The sequence below is a fragment of the Argentina anserina genome, chromosome 1 (assembly GCF_933775445.1).
Source record: "Argentina anserina chromosome 1, drPotAnse1.1, whole genome shotgun sequence".
In the NCBI taxonomy this organism is placed as follows: domain Eukaryota; kingdom Viridiplantae; phylum Streptophyta; class Magnoliopsida; order Rosales; family Rosaceae; genus Argentina; species Argentina anserina.
Genome location: NC_065872.1, coordinates 642,820 through 660,236, shown reverse-complemented (window position 1 = coordinate 660,236; position 17,417 = coordinate 642,820). Strand labels below are relative to the sequence as shown.

Below are 17,417 nucleotides of genomic sequence, written 5' to 3'. Positions count from 1 at the left end.
GCAAGCAGTTCAGTATAATATTTAATACTGAAATCCCATGAGCAAAGGTTGAAGCTTTATTTTCCGTGTTGGGTTTTTAGAAGATAAAGCAGACAAGGTGGCAGAAGAGAGATAACAAACAAGAACGACTGATAACAAACTAGAACGACCGGAAGAGATAAAGTAAGAGTTTCATATCATATAAAATACTCAGATTAAAGATTTTTATGTTTTGTTTTTGTTTTTGATTATGTTGGGATGAATCCTTCACTCTCCTCTGGCCATCCCCATCATTGTCCATTTGTACAGCTTTTACTTCTACCCACATTCTCTCTCTCTAGCCACTTTCTCAGTTTTTGATCCCTCCTTGTTTCTTATTGGCATGTTCAAATTATAACCCAGAAAGCTGAGTTTGCTATCAGAAAGTTTGCATCGTTTGGTTTACTTGTTTGTGATAATCTGCTTGTTTGGTTTTGCTCTGTTTCTCATGTTTTTTTTTTGTGAAGTTGGGTGAGTCACAATGACTGTGGAGGACCGAAGGGACCGGTTTCCGGAGGGTATGAGAGTTCTGGCCGTCGACGATGACCCGACTTGTCTCAAATTCTTGGAGGGTTTGCTTCGCAAGTGCAAGTATCATGGTAATTACGTCTCCTTTTTCTTTTACTATTGTATTGTACGGACTCTGTTCTCGAATTCTAAATTGGTCTGTTTCACTTAAGGTAATAGATCGAGTTTGTTTGTGGTATACACCGTCTCAATCTCTGTTCGGACTTTATGTTTTGTTGTTTACGACTCTAAATTTTTGCAAAAAGTCCCTTCGTTTTTTAGTTGTATGCTGAAATACTATCTGACCATCTGTGCTTGACAATATGGAGATGAAACTATTAGAAATTGGAATTGTCAGGAAGTTTCTGTCTTTATGTTGTGGTGTGGTCTTTTTGTTGTTTGATTGTGGACATTTGTTTCAAACTTGGGTTTTGGTTTGTTTTGCAGTTACTACTACCAATCAGGCAGTCAAGGCATTGGAAATGTTGAGGGAAAACAGAAATAAGTATGACCTGGTGATCAGTGATGTTAATATGCCTGACATGGATGGCTTTAAGCTCCTTGAACTTTTGGGGCTTGAGATGGACTTACCTGTGATCAGTAAGCATCAAATTACTCTTGATGTTTTGGATTGTTAGTCTTGTTTAATTGGACTTTAGTGCAATAGTGGAATATTTTGTGAACATAATTTTAGTACGAAAACCTGATTGTGGATAGTGATTGTTTAAGAAGTAGGGAAGAACTGTGGTATTGACCAATTTTTTCGGTCGTGTGACAGTGTTGTCAGGGTACAGTGATGTTGAACTGGTAATGAAGGGGATAGATCATGGTGCTTGTGATTATATGTTGAAACCTGTTAGAATTGAAGAGCTCAAGAATATCTGGCAACATGTTATCCGGAAAAAGAAGTCCGACACCAAGGACCAAAAGAAGTCTTCCATTGAAGAGAAGGCTTGCAATGAAACTGGAGAAGGTGTACAAGGGCCTTCACCAACAGGTAGTTCAGATCAGAATGGAAAACTGAACAAGAAAAGAAAGGATCAATATCGAGATGAGGAAGAAGAAAGTGAAGATGATGAACATGAGACTGAGGACTCATTGAGTCAGAAGAAGCCTCGGGTAGTTTGGTCTGGGGAGTTGCACAGAAAGTTTGTTGCGGCTGTAAATCAGTTGGGAGTTGAAAGTGAGTCTCTGCTGCTATTTTGGTGAATTTGTTGTATATTGAATGTCTTTACTGATGCTCTTTTTCTGTCTTTCTCCTTCCTTCTTTTTAATTTACAATCAGGAGCTGTTCCAAAGAAAATTCTTGACCTGATGGATGTTGAAGGGATCTCAAGGGAAAATGTGGCCAGCCATCTACAGGTACTCATCTCTCCTTGTCTTATTTTCAGAACAACTTTGCTGCAGGAAATATTGTTCTGAAAGGAATTGCTTGCTTACCTAATTTTATTCTAGCTATTATTGATTTTCAAAAGGCTGCTGATTGATCCAGAACTTCTTGGTGATACTCTCATTTTGAGTTACAGAAATATAGGCAATATCTTAACAGAATAAGTAGTGGCATGGTTGCTTCTTTGGGAGGAAAAGAGTCATCGTACAGACGCCTGGGTGGGCTAGATGGATTTAGAGATCTGCACTCCTTGAGATCAGGGAGAATGCCAAATACTACTTTATCGACATACACATCTGGTGGGATGTTTCGTAGATTAAACTCCCCAGTTAGTTTGCCCACAGGAGGAATTACTTCTTCCAGTCTGGTCCAGCCTGGTCACTCCCAAAACTTGAACAACTATATTAATCATTTTGCAAAGCTCCAGCCAACTGTGCCTCCACACCAAAGTCCAAATTTATTCCAAGCTACTCCAGCATTATCAGAGCTCAATCCGTTGCAGCAGAGCAAGTGCATCACCCACAATCCAAAGTCCTATCCCGGCAATGATTCAACAATTTACAGAATATCATCTACATTTCAGGATTCTGGAGTGTCTTCTAGCACACTCCCTTCTGATTCCAATTTTTCGAGCAACCCTTTGGTGTTACAAGGCATACCACAAGAAACACATAGCATGGGAGTGTTTGGCAATTCAACTTCTGTTAAAGCATCATATGACATTGGCATCTCTGGTTCCCCTAATTTTCTGGATTACAGTCGTTGTAGCGAAAACTTTCAGGGTGGTGCACACTTATTTAGCTTTCCATCAAATGCTATGTCAATGAGTGATCCTTTTAATCATGGTCAAATGCATGCTGATAACTTGGGGGTTTGTTCTAGTAGGCCTCAAATTGGGAACAGTCTGAATGAGTTTTCTTCCGTAAGTGCACTCTCAGCTTCTGGTGATGAATTAAGAGGAAATGTACAGAATCAAGAAGGCTTGATTGGCGATGTTGTACCAACACTGAATTACATGTCAAAGCAAAGGTGGGAAGAACATGAGCCAGGATACAACCATCAGTTGAATCAAACTTTCAGTGCCATAACTTCCCCAGGTTCTACATTGGGTATTGATGGCCCCGTAATCCACAGTTTGGATCAAAATGATGCAGTATACAATTATGAAAGGATTTCGTCTCTAGTTGACCGGTTAAATGGGACCACAACCATATTCGTGCAACCAAATGAGGCTGGTAAGTCTTCCATGGAGACAAAGATGAAGCCAAATGAGGACTACTTCTTGGAGCAAACAAGATCACCTAATGGCTTCATTCAGGATGATTACGAATCATTGAATGATATAATGAGCACGATAATGAAACAGGTACGATTAGCTGCTTATCTCAAGAGTGTTCTGTATTGATGTGTTTTATTTTGGTCATTTCAGATTTAAACAGGGTTGTTGCTTTTCACATTCTTCTTTGGACCATTGATTTGCCGAATATTTAGTCCTTCTCTTCCTCTTCAGCAGAATTTTAACATGAACTTGATATTAATGTGCAGGATCAAGATGAGAATATCTTACTGGACGCAGAATTTGGAAGTGATGCATACTCCCTTGGCTCATGTATGTGAGAAATTGCTGTTAGTTACTGGAGAAGAGAATGGCATTTTCAGCAGTTCATGCCCTCTATTAAGGGAACATCGTTGTGTAATTTCATCTCTCGTGCAATTGTTAACCCATCTTCAATTTTCTTATTTCCTTAGCAACTTCTTATGTACTTGCAATTGCAAATAGGAAAACTGATATATATATATATTCTCAATTCTTTCGACCCTTTTCATTTTTAAGTGATAGGCAGAGTGAATTGCCTGCCCTTTTATACACTCCCTCCACTAATCATTTCTTTAGTGTTTCTGTGGTTCTCTATATTCTGGCTGTCTGACCGGGAAAGGTGAAATTTATTGACAAATGGGCAACAATTTCTTGATACAGAATAAAGATAAACAATTTTCATTGTATAATTAAACATTTAAACTCCTAATTTGATTCCCTCGTGAAACAAACAAAGCATTAAAAACGTAAATAATCAAAACAAAAGTCACTTCCATGATAAACAGGCTATGAAAATAACATAACAATTACATTCAATCTAGTTCTGTAAGTGTAAGCTGAGCTCTCCGTTCTGCAGCTCTCTTCCTAACAAATATTCCCCACCTTAAAGCGGCTTTGAGCTTAAGCCATCCAACAACAGCTTTCCCCGAGCTTTTTCCATTCTCTTTTCTGATTGATTGAGCTGCATGAGGCTCATACTGTGCACTATAGTTGTAACATCCTTCATCAGAATGACCAAAACTAGACCCTGTTCCGATACCAACTCCCATACTAAATGTCTTCATTAAAAGTCGCTGCATGTCATCCGTCTCCAACATTTCGGAACTTCTAATCCGGATTTCATCTGCAACATTATAGTCCTCAAACCCATTCCCATAAATCGGCCGTGACCAATCTGTTGAAAAATTTGATGTGCCTCCAAGTGACATGTAACCTGTGGTGCTAGGTAATGTTGTTTGTGGGTTGCTAAACTTGACCAAAGATGTTTGATCAGACCTCACAAATGGAACAAATTGAGGGACGACGGGTGGATGATTATTTTCTATACGAAACTGTTGGCTGAAATCAGTGTTATACTGCGGCCTGCTTTGAGTAGCTGTAGAATGGTGCTCTAAGGAATTGTTGTTGGTAGCTACTGCCGCAGGTGCAGTCATAGCCATCATATTATTGTATTCAACGACTTGATGCCAGTTATCATATGCTCTCTTCATCAAAGTATCCACAGAGACCTGCATAACGAAATCCAAATAAGCGAACTGAGTCTAAAGAGTACACAAACAAACATGTCTTTGTGTTCAAAGTAACAACAAACCTTCTGACTATGAGTGAGGGACTCTAAGGAGAAAAACTGTCCATCAGCTATGAGGCCTCTGAGCTCATAAATATGGTTGAAAACAACACCCTTGGTTTGAGATTCATCAGTGTAGTAAACATAAAGCTTCCCGCTCAAGACACAAGTTTTTGCGTGCTCCACTGTATTTTCCCACATTCTATTGGACATACCGCTCCCAAGTACCTACATTCCGAAATATGGAAATAAAAGAAACAGAAGATGAAAAACATACAAAGCCTACAAAAGCAAGTTAAAACTGACTAAGTGCATGACACACTTACACTTCTTAATCTTTGCGGATCTTTAACAAGAAGACGGAGGAAGTCTTCAACAGTTACAATCTCAGCCTTAATCAGCTTCTTGTGTAAAGCTCCATCCTTTGCTATTCTATCTAATCTCCACACCTCGTCATGCAATGCCGGCGGGTAATGTTTCTTGTACACTTCAAATTACAAAAACAGTAATAGGGTCAAAACAAACATTGCTTAAATATGATATGAATTGAGGAAGTCATTACAAAAACTAACTCACATTCTCCCCTGTGATCTTTAACCAAAAAAGCATCTGTTTTCGCTTCACAAATACGAGTTCCTTCACAGTTTCCAGGGGCAAGCTTAACTCCAAGCCTAAATTTCCTACTCCTTATCCAGCTAGAATTGTCTGTGAAAGTAAGCTCTCCAAGTGTACCCACCCCTTCCTTAAGAAGGACTTGTACATCCCCTGTTAGAAGTGGTCTCTTCCCCTCACGTTCCTTTACCTCATAGTTTTCAAAATGTTCTTTGGTCCAACCATCCTCAACTTCTTCATTGAAGTCACCTTCCAATACAACAATATTCAGCTTTGCAGATGCTTCTGGTCCTGTTTGTACAACACAGCCTTTACTCAAGTCTAGCAACACAACATGAATCGCTGCTCCCTGCTCTCCCTCAACCTTCGCACCTGTAAATAGATGCGGTGGCATTTTTGTTTTAAATTGCAGTTGAAGATTTCTCTCTTCTGAGCCTAGTATTCTGGGCGGTGGAGACCTGGCAGAAGTGAAAAATGTGAACAATATATCACTAATTCTACCATTTAGGTGGAGACATCGAAATAAAGATAATTTGGTTGGAACAAACCTTCCAGGCAGTTCAACATGTTCTATTTTCGTCAAAGCACGCTCCAATTCCTCACTGACCTATTAATCAATAGAGAAACAGTTCCATGATTGATTAAGGAATGATGCAAAGCTTTGAAGTAACAGAATCATTAACAGGTTTAACAATGTTAATCTCCTCAAACACTATAAAGAGGGAAAAAATCAGCAGGATGGACTTCCCTCAGTGGACAAGCATATTGAAAAGGTTCATCTAATAGCTTAAAAGAGTGAAAATTTGACTCACAATTCTTCGAAGCATAGGTTCCAAAGTTGAGGCAAGTCTTTGCAAGCTATCCACCTTCAGGGATTCCACAATCACACTGCATTTGAACGAAGCATGCATATAAACAATAGAGAAATAAAATTTGAAATTGAGGCCTTGAACAGAGGAAACTCCACAACATTAATCATGTTGCCCAATGACAGAAAAGTACTAAGCTTCACGATATTACTCAAGTTAAAGAAAGTTTGAGGGTCAAAGAGATCTTGGTAACTGGATTTATAACCCAACAATTATCATCCAACAACAAAACACAGTTTACATATAAAAAAATGGTTCAATAAGAACACTATCAAACAACCATATCATTTCCAATGCCTCCATGAATTCAATTATTCAAAAAATGTCAGCATCCCCAATTGAGCTAATGTTTCCCAAGTTCATCCAAGCATGACGATTGAGTCATAGACAGAAGATGAATACAAGATACCCAAAACTAACTATTTCATACAATTAGTACCCAACAAAGCACAAGAAGTTAAACATGAAGAGAGAGAGAAGAAATAAACCTAGCCAAACCGGGTAGCTTCGGTCTCTTCGATTCTTGACTGCGATGTTCTGTCTCATCATAAGCCCCATCCTCATCCGGACCTTGTTCATAGCCTCTCTTCTCTGCCCTCATGTTTCGTGAACTTTCCATTTTCAGAAACTTACCCGCCAACATCAAAGTCCGTTATAACCTTTCCAAAAATAGAAACCCAAGATGGTTCTAGGAATCACCTACACAACAGAAGCTTCATCGGAGAAGGACAACACACAAGTTTCAGAGGAACCCCAGGAAGACAAAAACATTGGTTTTTAGCCAAAGTATCTACGATCGGGGTATTAAGTGCAATAAGATCTCTAGGTTGGAAATGGATCTGTTTGGAATAGTTTATGTGATGATGATACAATCCGGGATTATATTAATGGGATTTTGCATGTTAAAATATTGAATTGTGTACAATTCACCATCAGAGGGTCTCTCACAGCTGGGTTTGGTTTGTGTGTGTGTGTGTGTGTGTGTCTTGTGAGTGCATGAATGTTGAAAGTCTGAAACCGCGTCTTTTGGTACAGCCCCTCGTGCTATTAGCATCCCTTTGTATTTCAAATAAGAAAATAGTACGTACAAAATTGTGTGGAGAAAGTCAATGCTGCTTACCTGCGCCGACAGAGAAGACCTTAGGCTGATTTACTTTCACCTTTGGGTAAAAAATGGAGGAGACACTTTGGGAGCGGCTATCAAGAGTGAGCAATGGAGATATATACTATATAGAGTCGTCTGGAGAGATATGATCAATTGTCTATAACCATGGAGATGAGTTGGTCATTCTGATGAGCCATAATTCGGATCTTCTTTACTTGTTTGAGTCAGATTTGATATTCCATATAATCAAGGAGATGAAGTTGCCATACTTCAAGTCATATAATCTGATTAGGAGATGGCACCTAATCAAGGAGGTGAATCATCTTATACTAAATAAGCCATAGATATCAACCTAATCAAGGAGGTGAATCAGCTAATAGCCTAATACTAAATAAGACAGTGATAATAGATTGATAGTTTGTTCTCTAATCCCCAATCAAGAAATATGAAATAGACATAAAATGCTAACATATGGTACAGATTAATTAAGCTAACGAGAGGTAGTAATTCATTCATATTCAAATTCCATTCTTGAACTGGTATCTCTATTTGTACTGAAATGGGTCATGTTTATAAAGGAAAACATAATAACTATATGCCATTTATGGGCAATACAACATTAGGACAACAATTGGAAGAGAAGATATCACTCATGCTGTAACGAGGGTACAACTGAAGCCATTTGCTTGGTTGTAGGTATAATACTGGGAGACGTAGATCAATAGAACGACTTGCAGTAATCATGTTTTACAAACTATTCTCCTTCCCAACCTACTTGACGCGCTCGTCTTTCCCACAAGGCAGTCACCTTTCTCTCCTTGATGAGCAATGCCTCGCTACGCTCTCTTGCTTCCTCACATGTTTCTGTTGCAGCATTGCATTTTTCTGCTTCTCTCTGGTACTGAATAGCGACCCTTTTAGCTTCAGCAAATGTAATGTTCATGTGTCTGGTGTGCTCCTCCGCAACAGCTTGCTGCAGCTTCAACTCTTCTGTTAAAAGGTCCACAAACTGCTTCTCCATCTCCTGCTTCAGATCTGGGTCATTACTTCCGCAATCTGTTACATCACATATTAATGATCAAATCATATACATGATTCCAGAACTGGGGAAGCAATGAATGGAAGCTTGTTTAGAACAACAATTTATGGTGACCCTATTCCATATCAATAAAACACGTATGCATACTTCAATATAATTAAAGTAGAATAGAAAATGGTGTTTTCTTTAAATGGTAATTACAAATAGTCTTTTTCTCATCTGCCTTGATCGAATGATAGGTTCCAACAGTATTTTCAGAGTAAATGAAAAGAAAAATCTATCAACTCATCAGAATGGAAACATTTGCATACTGAGAATTGAAACAATGTTACTCAATTTTATTATAACAAGCAAATGAAGAAAACATCCAAGCCCCACTTATCCAAACTGGAGCAAAAGAAAAACAAAAGTAGAAGAAAAAAATAACACAGCAAAGATATAGGGTAGGATGTGTTCTAACCTGAGACTGAGAGATTGGCCAATCCTGCAAACACATACCAGAGCCAAAAGATGAAAAAGTTAATACATGAGTAAACTCAACTCCCTCATCACAAGAAACTAAGAAAAAACCATTTCTCATAGAACTTTACAAATCTATTTAAGGTTCTAAGTAAAAGTGAACAACCACTTAAAACTAAACAACCTCCTGAACAGCTATTGAAAACCGAGCAAACTAAGCATATTTTAGAGCAATTCTCAACAGATAATATTTGATATGCAGGTTTTGCTTATTTTTTTATTCAAGCATCAACCTTTGTAAATTTACACGAACACTAGCCGAGATCTCAACTTTACTTGAAAAAGGAACAAGTAACTACAAAACAGAACTGGCTATCACTATTAAATCCGATAAAGTAAAGAGCTTGAAACTCATAATGCAGTACCAGCAGATAAAGGCCACAAATCTAGAAACAGAAACCAAAAATTCACTTCTTTAGCTCAAATCAGACAGTAAATCAAATTTGGGCATCAAAAAGCAGCTCCAAATAGCACCAAACAAGGATCCAAACCCCAAAAATGATGACATGGGTACCCTTCAATTTCATTTCAACCATCAAAGAACCAAACTTTCCAACAACCCAGAAGACCAGAACCTCAACACAAACAACCAGAATAAACAAGAACCCATTAACATAGAGATAAGATAAGTTACCAGGAGCAATTTTGAGCAGGGACAAAGGGGGAGGGCAATCACAGTTGCAAGTTGGGCAAGAAGACTTGGAATCACCCAACTTAACACCCTTCTTGAACCTCCAATACAGGGCCGGTCCACAAACTGCTAGAGCTGAAACCACCGCAAACACCACCAAGCAACACCTCAAACAAGTGGCAGATCGCCTCGTCATTTTTTTGTTTCTCTTTGGCTATGAATTTCAGTGTGTCACTGGCTTATGTGGGGGAAGTGAGATCTACTCAGGAATCTGCTACGACTGAATGTTCTGGTATGTTTTAAAACACTGTTTTGGAGAGGTCAGTGGTTGCGCATAAATGAGCTGTAATCATGAAAATAAGAAAAAAGATTGTTACCAGAGAGAAGGGGTGGTTTTGGTATGGAACTTGGAAAATTTAATGCATTTGGATAAGAAAATTTTAAATTTTATGGAGTTTATGAACGATGGTTTTTTTTTAAATTTATAAATCTGAAATTCGTAAATAGTAAATTCTACTGTTTTGATATATTTAAGTGGAATTTAAAATAAGGTTAAGAAAGTTTGAAATAAATTAAAGATATGAAATATTAATTCAATATTTAAAAAGTATTTTTTTGGAAATATAATTGATCACGATAAGTGAATTGGTGAGACATTTTGACATGGTGCACGTGGTTATAAATTTTCTTTTAATTGAAAATGTCAAATTAGTCTATTATTCATTGATATTTTCCGTTTAAAGCCACTTAAACAGTTAATTTCATCCATGGGGTTTAATCTAGTGGTAAAAAACATAATATGTCTGTTTGTTGGGCGAACGCTGTTGAGATACTTCTAGTAGTAAGAAGATCTCAAGTTCAATTATCCGCAAGTGAAAAACACCCGATGGTACCTTATGCTCTAGGCTTCGGTGTGGTTGACTACCGGTCCAGCATTTTGTAACAAAAAAGAAGAAGTTAATTTCGAGGCTCTGTAAAGCTACGGAAAAACAAGTGTTTGGGGCATATGCTATTCACTGATATCTCCCGTTTAAGGCCACATCCAGGCATCCTTCACAAGAAACTCCCAAACGCTCATCATACATCAGGTAACTCTTAGGCATTTGTATTTTCCGAAACTCCTCCTTTGCCAAATCAAAAGCAAATATGCAAAGTGGTAATGCTGGTCTATCTAAACGATGGGGATCAGTCTCGTAAGCTAACCAATGAAGACTCTTATACTCAAAAACACCCCCTTCACTTGCATTGTGTATAGCCAGAGATTGAGAGGGCATCTAATCGATTTCCATGTCTCGGAGTTGAATGAGAAGACGCGCACCTCTTGCAGAAGTTCTTGATCTAATAGAGCAACAACAACCTTATTGTCATCATCAGAAGACCTTATAGTCAACCAATGAATTCCTTGTAGAATCCAGTTATAGGGTTCCAGATAAACAAGCTGATTTCTCGATGTATGAAATACCGACCACTTTGAATGGAAGCACCAGCAACACAGGCGACCAAGCCATTGCAGGAGCCTACAAAACTGAGAGCATCCGCCGGATTTTTGAACGGCGGAGGACTCATTCCAACCAAAGACTTCTGCATTCCCAACTCTAAGTCTAAGGGCAGTGTATAGAACTCATAGCCGATGAGAAAAATAAGTCTGGGTGGGAGAATAGAGCGCGCCACCGTTTACAAACGCATCTGCATCGCCCTACGGATTCTACCGGCAACCTCGGCACGATTTCCCCTGCCATAATGTCTTCCGGTATTGAAGTTGCCCACCTGGGAGCCATGCATGGCACAATTGCCCCTGCCGTAACATCTTCTGGTATTGAAATTGCCCTCCTTTGAGCCATGAATGACACAGATCCAAACGCAAGAATTCGCCAACGCTATGAAAACATGAAGATATAATGATCGACAACTAGTCCTAAACCAATTCAATCTGGTGTCAAAATCGTAAAGATAACCAATTTCTAGTCAAAGTACCTCCCAAATATAAGGGATCGAGATTACTCTCAGAATCCCAACCATAACAATTATCAACTATTTAAACTCATCTTTGTGTCGAGTAAACTATTTAAACGTACTCATCTAGAGCTCATTCAGTAATGTGGAAAGTAAATTGGTCACAGTTGCCTTTAGAATCAGAAGAGCCAGTAACCATTCTGAAAATGAGTCAAAGAGTCTCAATCATTAGTTGTAATGTCTAACAAGTTACGTTTCAGTAAGCAACAAGTAAATGGAATCATATTAACAAAGGAGAATAGAAAACAGATATATATGACATAAAAACCTTCAAGTCAGACAGACACGAGTCCACAACTTACATGAAACTATCCGGATGGAAATTTCTAAACAATTTGCATCCACAAAACACACTAAAAAGCATAAATTACCAAACCAAATCTTAATGTTGCGCAATGGGGTTCTGATTATTCATCCATACTAGAGAATATATACTCAGAACCCCAACATGCTAATCCTATAAGAAATTCTCTATTTTCCCAAGAGGGACTTGAACCACCAGGTACCCTTGGTGTCATTAGGTGCATCTTCTGGTGGACTCTCATTCTGTGGTGTCTTGTGGAGTTTGCTCACATCATACTCCTCATCCTTGGCCCTCTGCACTAGCTGGTTGTAAATCTCCTCATCCAAATGAGGCTTCCTGCTCAATATCTAACCAAAACACCCAAAAACCAAAGTCACACACAAAACAGAGACACAAATCCCACAAGACAAACACCATGAAACACAGAAATGAACAATTACCCAATAAATAAAAGACAGAGAGATACACATACCCAAACGTAATTTCTGCTAGGCTGGCCAATGAGAGCATATTGATATTCATCATCAATATACAAAACCCAGTAATCTCCAGTAACAGGGATGACGGGAAAAATTGGAGGAACCCAGAATCTGACTTTGAGCTTTGCCTCATCACTTGAAGGGTCAGCCTTCCAGGCAGTGCCCTCTATATATCCTCTGACCCCATTAGTCCAGGTCTCATTGAGCACATTCACAGTCCCATCTTCTTTCAGAGTGTAGGTGGCTCTTGTGTTCTCTCCATTCTTGGGCTGAAACCTTGATGGGAATGAAGCAATTTCGTACCAGCGGCCCATGTACCTCTGTACGTCTAGACCTTTCACAACTTCCATGGTTTTCTTTGCCATTGAAAAATGTGAGGGGAGTGGATTGGGAGAGAGAGAGGGTTTGCTAGGGTTTATCTTATGAGGATTTTGATTGTGAGAGTTATGGTGCATTCTTGATAAGGTATATATATATAGAGGTGGCATTGGCTTTGTTGAAAAAGGTTATTTGGACGTAGGGACGTGGAGGCTTCTGAACCTTACACGTGTGCGGTGCGGTGCATTATTGCCGAACTTGCTAGACACGTATGGTAATCGCAACGTTGCCCCAATGTTTTTGATCCTCCATGATCCGATCTTGTACACGAGGTGTATGGTACATTGGTATTTGGATGTCATAAAATTTATACAATACTTAAAATTTAGTAACATATATAATGTTGCGTTTTCATATAATTTTTTAAGAAGTGGTTAGTGAGTCGTAAACAAGTTAGTTGAGTCGTTTAACTGATGATGTTGAGGTAAGTTCAATATAAGGAAAATGTTCATTCTTTTATCCACTGTACTATTAGAAGAAAACCTTATTCAGAATAGGAAGAGAAGAAAACTCATAGGAGAAGCTTGGAGAGGAAGAAAACATTATGATTAGGACTTGAATATAGGAGCAAGCTTACAAAGGAAGATAAAGCATCTTGTGGTTGTAGCTTGAAAGAAAAAGCAAAGTTGCCAAGAAGCATTAGGCTTATGATTCCCCTTGGCTGAGAGAAACCAAGAAGTCTATGTCTAGCTATCATGATCAAGGCAGACATGGTTATATGGTTGTCCAAAATGAGTCAAATCTTAACCCCCACAAATTTCTTAATCATTGGTCCCATACATGGAAGCAGATAGTTGAGATAGTTTATACTTGATAGGATCAAGCAGCACCTATATAACCGGCAAGCATTGTCTAATAATGCTTATTTGTTAAGTCCTGGTAGTTCAGTTTCTGCTCATTGAAGCCTATGTATTTGTTTCCAATTCCAATCCAGTTTAGACAAGGAGTGATTACGGTTGGGGTTCGGAATCATGCATTAGTTTTTCTTAGAGTTGATCGTGTGTGTTTTTCGTGCATAAGGGTTGTTGACTTGTTGTATACTATGTTGTCCTGATTAGTATCATGTGGTGTAGTCTAATCTAACACAAGGCCTGTCATTTGGGATCAATGGTTGTTTGATTTTTAAGCCCTATTAGTTAATTTCTCCACATTTCTAACATTGTTCTCTATTTTAGTTCCAATCCCAATATAGTTTAGGCGAGGACTACCACCACATTACCGGCTGGTGTTCTAAGTTATGCATTAGTTTCTTTAGAGTCGAGTATGTATTATGAATGTGCAGAACTCTAGTATAGTTTAGTATCTGTTTGGCGTTCAAGTTATGCATTAGTTTTTATAGACTCCAGTGTGTAACTGTGTATTGTGAATGTAGAGCCTGAAACAGAACACTAGTATCTGTATAAGTCCGTGGATTCATTCAAAATGATGATAGTTTCATTCTAAAGTGAAGAACGTTACAGATTATTGGAAATGTTCCACTCATGATTTTGCTTATATTTCAGCCACTGAAGACTTAAGTAGTCCGATCATAAACTTTAGATAACGTACATTAGTATGAATAACCAGACCCCCTTTTGAAAAAAATTAGTTTGGCTACGAGTATCAGTTGCTTCGTTACCTATCCTATATCTTTTAGGTTGGTTCGTTACCTGTCCTTTAGTGTGTTTTGTGCATGCTTATATTTAGAAGGTTATGTCTCTGTTACTGGTGTCTGTGTTAGACTCAAAATACTGGTCAGGTAAACACAGATGCTCTTTTGAATTTTGATCATTGTGACTGATGGATAAACATATCCAAGTTCTGATCTAGTGCAGCCGTAGTAATGAGTGAACCTGTTGAATACTGATGCGTACATGACAGTTTAAAGAGATCAATGCCAACGATTTAAGGTTCAAGCAGCACTTATATGTCAGGTATTCAGGTCGAACCCATCCAAACAATTTTAGGACTCCTAGTTAGTTTAGGATTTGTTGGCTTGTTGCCTATATAAACATTATTAGCCCATGAGGGTGGATTGGGTATGTTGACTCCTACATTATCAGTATAAGGCATAGCTCACAGTATTTCCCCTAGACATGCATGTATATGAAGAGTATGAGGATGAAGGTCAAAAGGTTCTAATCGTGGAACGTAGAAAAGCTTCATCGACCAGAATCCCAGATTATGACATGTTCCCTCATTTTAGTTGCGTTTCAGTTATGTTCCGGTAGTCCTATCATGGAACTTACAAAATTCTGAAATCTTCATATACTGAATGGTCTGTAAGACTAATAGCTTCAAAAGAATAAGCACATATAGATTTATAAAATCATTATGAAAATTGTAATGACAATATAACAAACATGATACAGCACACAGTTGAATATAGACTTGTGTTTCCAAACAGAAACACAGTATTCATACTATAACCAGGAGGAAACACCTCTATGAATATTCGTTTCCCTAAAGATAATGAAGATCCACAGAATTCCGCCAAGCGAACAATGCACAAATGACATGGAAATATTACAATCATCAATTTGCCATCCATCAACTTAAACACTGAATTTGTCAGTACGAATTTGCCACTACAACCAGAAGCTTACAGTATGGTACAACAAGAATTGGTCTTTTTTGCCTGCTTGTAGAACATCTGTTCGAACAAAAGAAAAACCACATCATCATCAGGCAATCGTACCAGCAACTTAATGATACATACTGTGTCAGTGTATGCACTATGGAGAAATAATGACATGCACTAAGTCAGTCCGTGAACTTTGCACCGGCGACTGAAAAGTAACACGACAATTGTTAGTACCTGTGATGCTGTGCTAAGATCCGAACTCTTTTCAACCAAGCTGTCCAGTTTCTCACCTCGTGCAAGTACACTGTCAATAGTCTTATGCTGCACCAAAGAAAGAAACAAAAAGAAAAGCCATGTTAGTAAAGTATAAGGTGACCAATCTGTTGCTGCATATGGTAGGTGAAGATATTTCCTCGTTTACTTTTCTTTTCAGATGGATAAATGAGTTAGAACATACAAGATGTGTCAATCATTATTCAGTAAAATCCTTCAGCCGATTATTGAAATTATAGAACAAAATGAATTAGCAAAATCATAAAGACAGGCAACTATTTCCGTGATCAAGAGTAGTTCAAGGCACAAAACTCACAAGAATAATCTTTGTTTCATCCAATTCCCGCTGAATTTTCAATAACTTATCAGCTTCTGCAGGGTCCTGAAATATACAGAAGAAAAAACTGAATTCAGTCGTAGCTCATTAACTTTCAATTGCTTTAATGTCTTATCATTCCAGCTAATATAACATGAGAAACAAAACAAGAAATTTTCAACACACCTGGAATTTAGTCAGAGCCTCATTTAGGTAGGGCCATGATTCTGTGCTGTCCACTTGTGCAGCCTTCCAAGAATCACCAAATTTCTTCTGATACTCATCTAACACCTAGAAATCATAGCAATTCCTTCTTCATAAGAGACGCAAGATCAAACAAGTTGTACAAATGTACTGACCACTTTATGACACATATTTGCAAATATATCTGATCAGAAATCCAAACCCTACTTAAAAGTTGCAATCCCAAAGCGTAATCAGTTTCCTATTCGTAAAACTAGACATGCTTGAAATCCAGAGCTTCAAAATAACAACTAAAACCTTTGAATTTCAGCAGCTAGAGCCCAATTAGACTCGTGACTGGGAAAAACACTAGAACCTAACCCCATCGGACGACACAAAGATCAATCCACCACAGAAAGCACGATGCGACAAGTTAGTGAAAATACAATTCATTCTTCTCCTAACAGAGCCACCACAGCGAAACGAAAACAATACAGAATTTGTATTCACCTGGTTGAGCAGCGAAAACGCACTCCTAACTGGATAGTGATCATCCATGAATCCCAATGCACAGAGACCATTGCTGTTGTAACAATGCACTTTATACTCTACAACAACAACCAAACACGAATTCGGATTTCTTCAACCATATCGAAAACAAAATCTTAAATCACCACGATTAATATCTACAAAGATACAAAATCACAAATAAAAACTGCATCACAATCAAATCATAACAATCCAAAAACACATAGGGGCGGAAAAACTCAACGGACCTTCGTGCTTGACGGACTGGCGTTGGTCTTGAGGCGTGCGCTTGGCGACGGTGCGGCCGACGAAGACGATGAACTCCTTGACGCTGGACCGCTGGAAGTAGCCGAAGTGGCTGGTGTCGGAGGCGTTGGCCAGTATAACCGGGTCGGATCCTTCCGGGTTGCACTTGAGGACCAGCAGCGCCGTGATCTTCATCTTGTTTTGATCTGAGATAGAGAATTAGGTTTTTTGTTTTCTGATGGAAAAAGAAATTGGGGTTTTTTGGGGATCGCGGAGAAGAAAAGAGGAGAGAGCGGGTTGGGTTGGGTTGGGATCTGGTGCTTTTCAAGATTCTTATTTATATATATGTACGCTACTGCGAATATATCGATGCTTAATGATGGCTTTCTTGTTTCTCTCTTCTCCACTAAGTAAACAAAGCAGAGGTCAAATTGGTCCCTGTCCTTATTCCATTCTGATTCAACTGGTAGGATTGTCAATGAATCGTGTTCTCGTCCAGAGGACTGTCTAAATAGATTGGGACTTTTATAGTTTTTCGATAAATTATACTCGAGTTTTC

At 38.6% G+C, this 17,417-nt stretch overlaps 6 protein-coding genes across 8 annotated transcripts in view; 2 read left to right on the top strand and 4 right to left on the bottom strand.

Moving 5' to 3' along the window:
• Positions 1-17,417, top strand: part of LOC126795428 (uncharacterized) — a 39,873-nt gene that overhangs the window by 135 nt on the left and 22,321 nt on the right. The gene's annotated exons all lie outside the window — the stretch shown is intronic.
• LOC126795351 (two-component response regulator ARR12) lies at positions 28-3,764 on the top strand. 2 transcript variants are annotated; one of them, XM_050522203.1, is made up of 7 exons: positions 28-162; positions 486-617; positions 973-1,125; positions 1,304-1,708; positions 1,811-1,887; positions 2,052-3,281; positions 3,461-3,764. In XM_050522203.1, exons 2-7 carry the CDS (start codon positions 500-502, stop codon positions 3,530-3,532), a joined length of 2,055 nt encoding a protein of 684 aa, XP_050378160.1. In that variant the 5' UTR covers positions 28-162; positions 486-499; the 3' UTR covers positions 3,533-3,764. The 2 variants fall into 2 exon arrangements, with proteins under 2 accessions (XP_050378160.1, XP_050378165.1); XM_050522208.1 differs by lacking the exon at positions 28-162 and adding an exon at positions 199-282.
• LOC126795366 (calmodulin-binding protein 60 E-like) lies at positions 3,923-7,258 on the bottom strand. Of its 2 annotated transcripts, XM_050522222.1 has the most exons (7): positions 6,770-7,256; positions 6,225-6,300; positions 5,961-6,019; positions 5,377-5,870; positions 5,127-5,287; positions 4,825-5,028; positions 3,923-4,741 (listed from the first exon to the last, which is right to left on the bottom strand). In XM_050522222.1, the coding sequence occupies exons 1-7, from the start codon at positions 6,922-6,924 to the stop codon at positions 4,046-4,048; spliced, it is 1,845 nt and encodes a 614-aa protein (XP_050378179.1). In that variant the 5' UTR covers positions 6,925-7,256; the 3' UTR covers positions 3,923-4,045. The 2 variants fall into 2 exon arrangements, with proteins under 2 accessions (XP_050378179.1, XP_050378174.1); XM_050522217.1 differs by having other exon boundaries at positions 5,377-6,019; positions 6,770-7,258.
• Positions 7,872-9,938, bottom strand: LOC126795453 (uncharacterized). Its single transcript, XM_050522294.1, has 3 exons — positions 9,579-9,938; positions 8,886-8,909; positions 7,872-8,442 (listed from the first exon to the last, which is right to left on the bottom strand). Exons 1-3 carry the CDS (start codon positions 9,769-9,771, stop codon positions 8,141-8,143), a joined length of 519 nt encoding a protein of 172 aa, XP_050378251.1. The 5' UTR covers positions 9,772-9,938; the 3' UTR covers positions 7,872-8,140.
• On the bottom strand, positions 11,828-12,801 carry LOC126795443 (temperature-induced lipocalin-1). Its single transcript, XM_050522285.1, has 2 exons — positions 12,365-12,801; positions 11,828-12,239 (listed from the first exon to the last, which is right to left on the bottom strand). Exons 1-2 carry the CDS (start codon positions 12,734-12,736, stop codon positions 12,060-12,062), a joined length of 552 nt encoding a protein of 183 aa, XP_050378242.1. The 5' UTR covers positions 12,737-12,801; the 3' UTR covers positions 11,828-12,059.
• On the bottom strand, positions 15,025-17,185 carry LOC126795418 (VAMP-like protein YKT61). Its single transcript, XM_050522261.1, has 6 exons — positions 16,861-17,185; positions 16,595-16,692; positions 16,088-16,192; positions 15,902-15,967; positions 15,547-15,633; positions 15,025-15,381 (listed from the first exon to the last, which is right to left on the bottom strand). The coding sequence occupies exons 1-6, from the start codon at positions 17,051-17,053 to the stop codon at positions 15,331-15,333; spliced, it is 600 nt and encodes a 199-aa protein (XP_050378218.1). The 5' UTR covers positions 17,054-17,185; the 3' UTR covers positions 15,025-15,330.

What these genes read in the sequence shown, in the direction of transcription:
- LOC126795453 (XM_050522294.1), bottom strand. Translation starts at nt 9,771, where the DNA reads ATGACGAGGCGATCTGCCACTTGTTTGAGGTGTTGCTTGGTGGTGTTT. An exon ending in CCTGCTCAAAATTGCTCCTG is followed by an intron (nt 8,910 to 9,578) that starts GTAACTTATCTT and finishes ATGTGTTTGCAG; the next exon opens with GATTGGCCAATCTCTCAGTC. An exon ending in GGCCAATCTCTCAGTCTCAG is followed by an intron (nt 8,443 to 8,885) that starts GTTAGAACACAT and finishes GTGATGTAACAG; the next exon opens with ATTGCGGAAGTAATGACCCA.
- LOC126795418 (XM_050522261.1), bottom strand. Translation starts at nt 17,053, where the DNA reads ATGAAGATCACGGCGCTGCTGGTCCTCAAGTGCAACCCGGAAGGATCC. An exon ending in CCAGTCCGTCAAGCACGAAG is followed by an intron (nt 16,693 to 16,860) that starts GTCCGTTGAGTT and finishes TTGTTGTTGTAG; the next exon opens with AGTATAAAGTGCATTGTTAC. An exon ending in CGTTTTCGCTGCTCAACCAG is followed by an intron (nt 16,193 to 16,594) that starts GTGAATACAAAT and finishes TATGATTTCTAG; the next exon opens with GTGTTAGATGAGTATCAGAA.
- LOC126795366 (XM_050522217.1), bottom strand. Translation starts at nt 6,924, where the DNA reads ATGTTGGCGGGTAAGTTTCTGAAAATGGAAAGTTCACGAAACATGAGG. An exon ending in TAAAGATCACAGGGGAGAAT is followed by an intron (nt 5,288 to 5,376) that starts GTGAGTTAGTTT and finishes TGTAATTTGAAG; the next exon opens with TGTACAAGAAACATTACCCG. An exon ending in CCCTCACTCATAGTCAGAAG is followed by an intron (nt 4,742 to 4,824) that starts GTTTGTTGTTAC and finishes TTCGTTATGCAG; the next exon opens with GTCTCTGTGGATACTTTGAT.
- LOC126795351 (XM_050522203.1), top strand. Translation starts at nt 500, where the DNA reads ATGACTGTGGAGGACCGAAGGGACCGGTTTCCGGAGGGTATGAGAGTT. An exon ending in AAATCAGTTGGGAGTTGAAA is followed by an intron (nt 1,709 to 1,810) that starts GTGAGTCTCTGC and finishes ATTTACAATCAG; the next exon opens with GAGCTGTTCCAAAGAAAATT. An exon ending in ATGTGGCCAGCCATCTACAG is followed by an intron (nt 1,888 to 2,051) that starts GTACTCATCTCT and finishes TTTGAGTTACAG; the next exon opens with AAATATAGGCAATATCTTAA.
- LOC126795443 (XM_050522285.1), bottom strand. Translation starts at nt 12,736, where the DNA reads ATGGCAAAGAAAACCATGGAAGTTGTGAAAGGTCTAGACGTACAGAGG. An exon ending in CTAGCAGAAATTACGTTTGG is followed by an intron (nt 12,240 to 12,364) that starts GTATGTGTATCT and finishes TGTTTTGGTTAG; the next exon opens with ATATTGAGCAGGAAGCCTCA.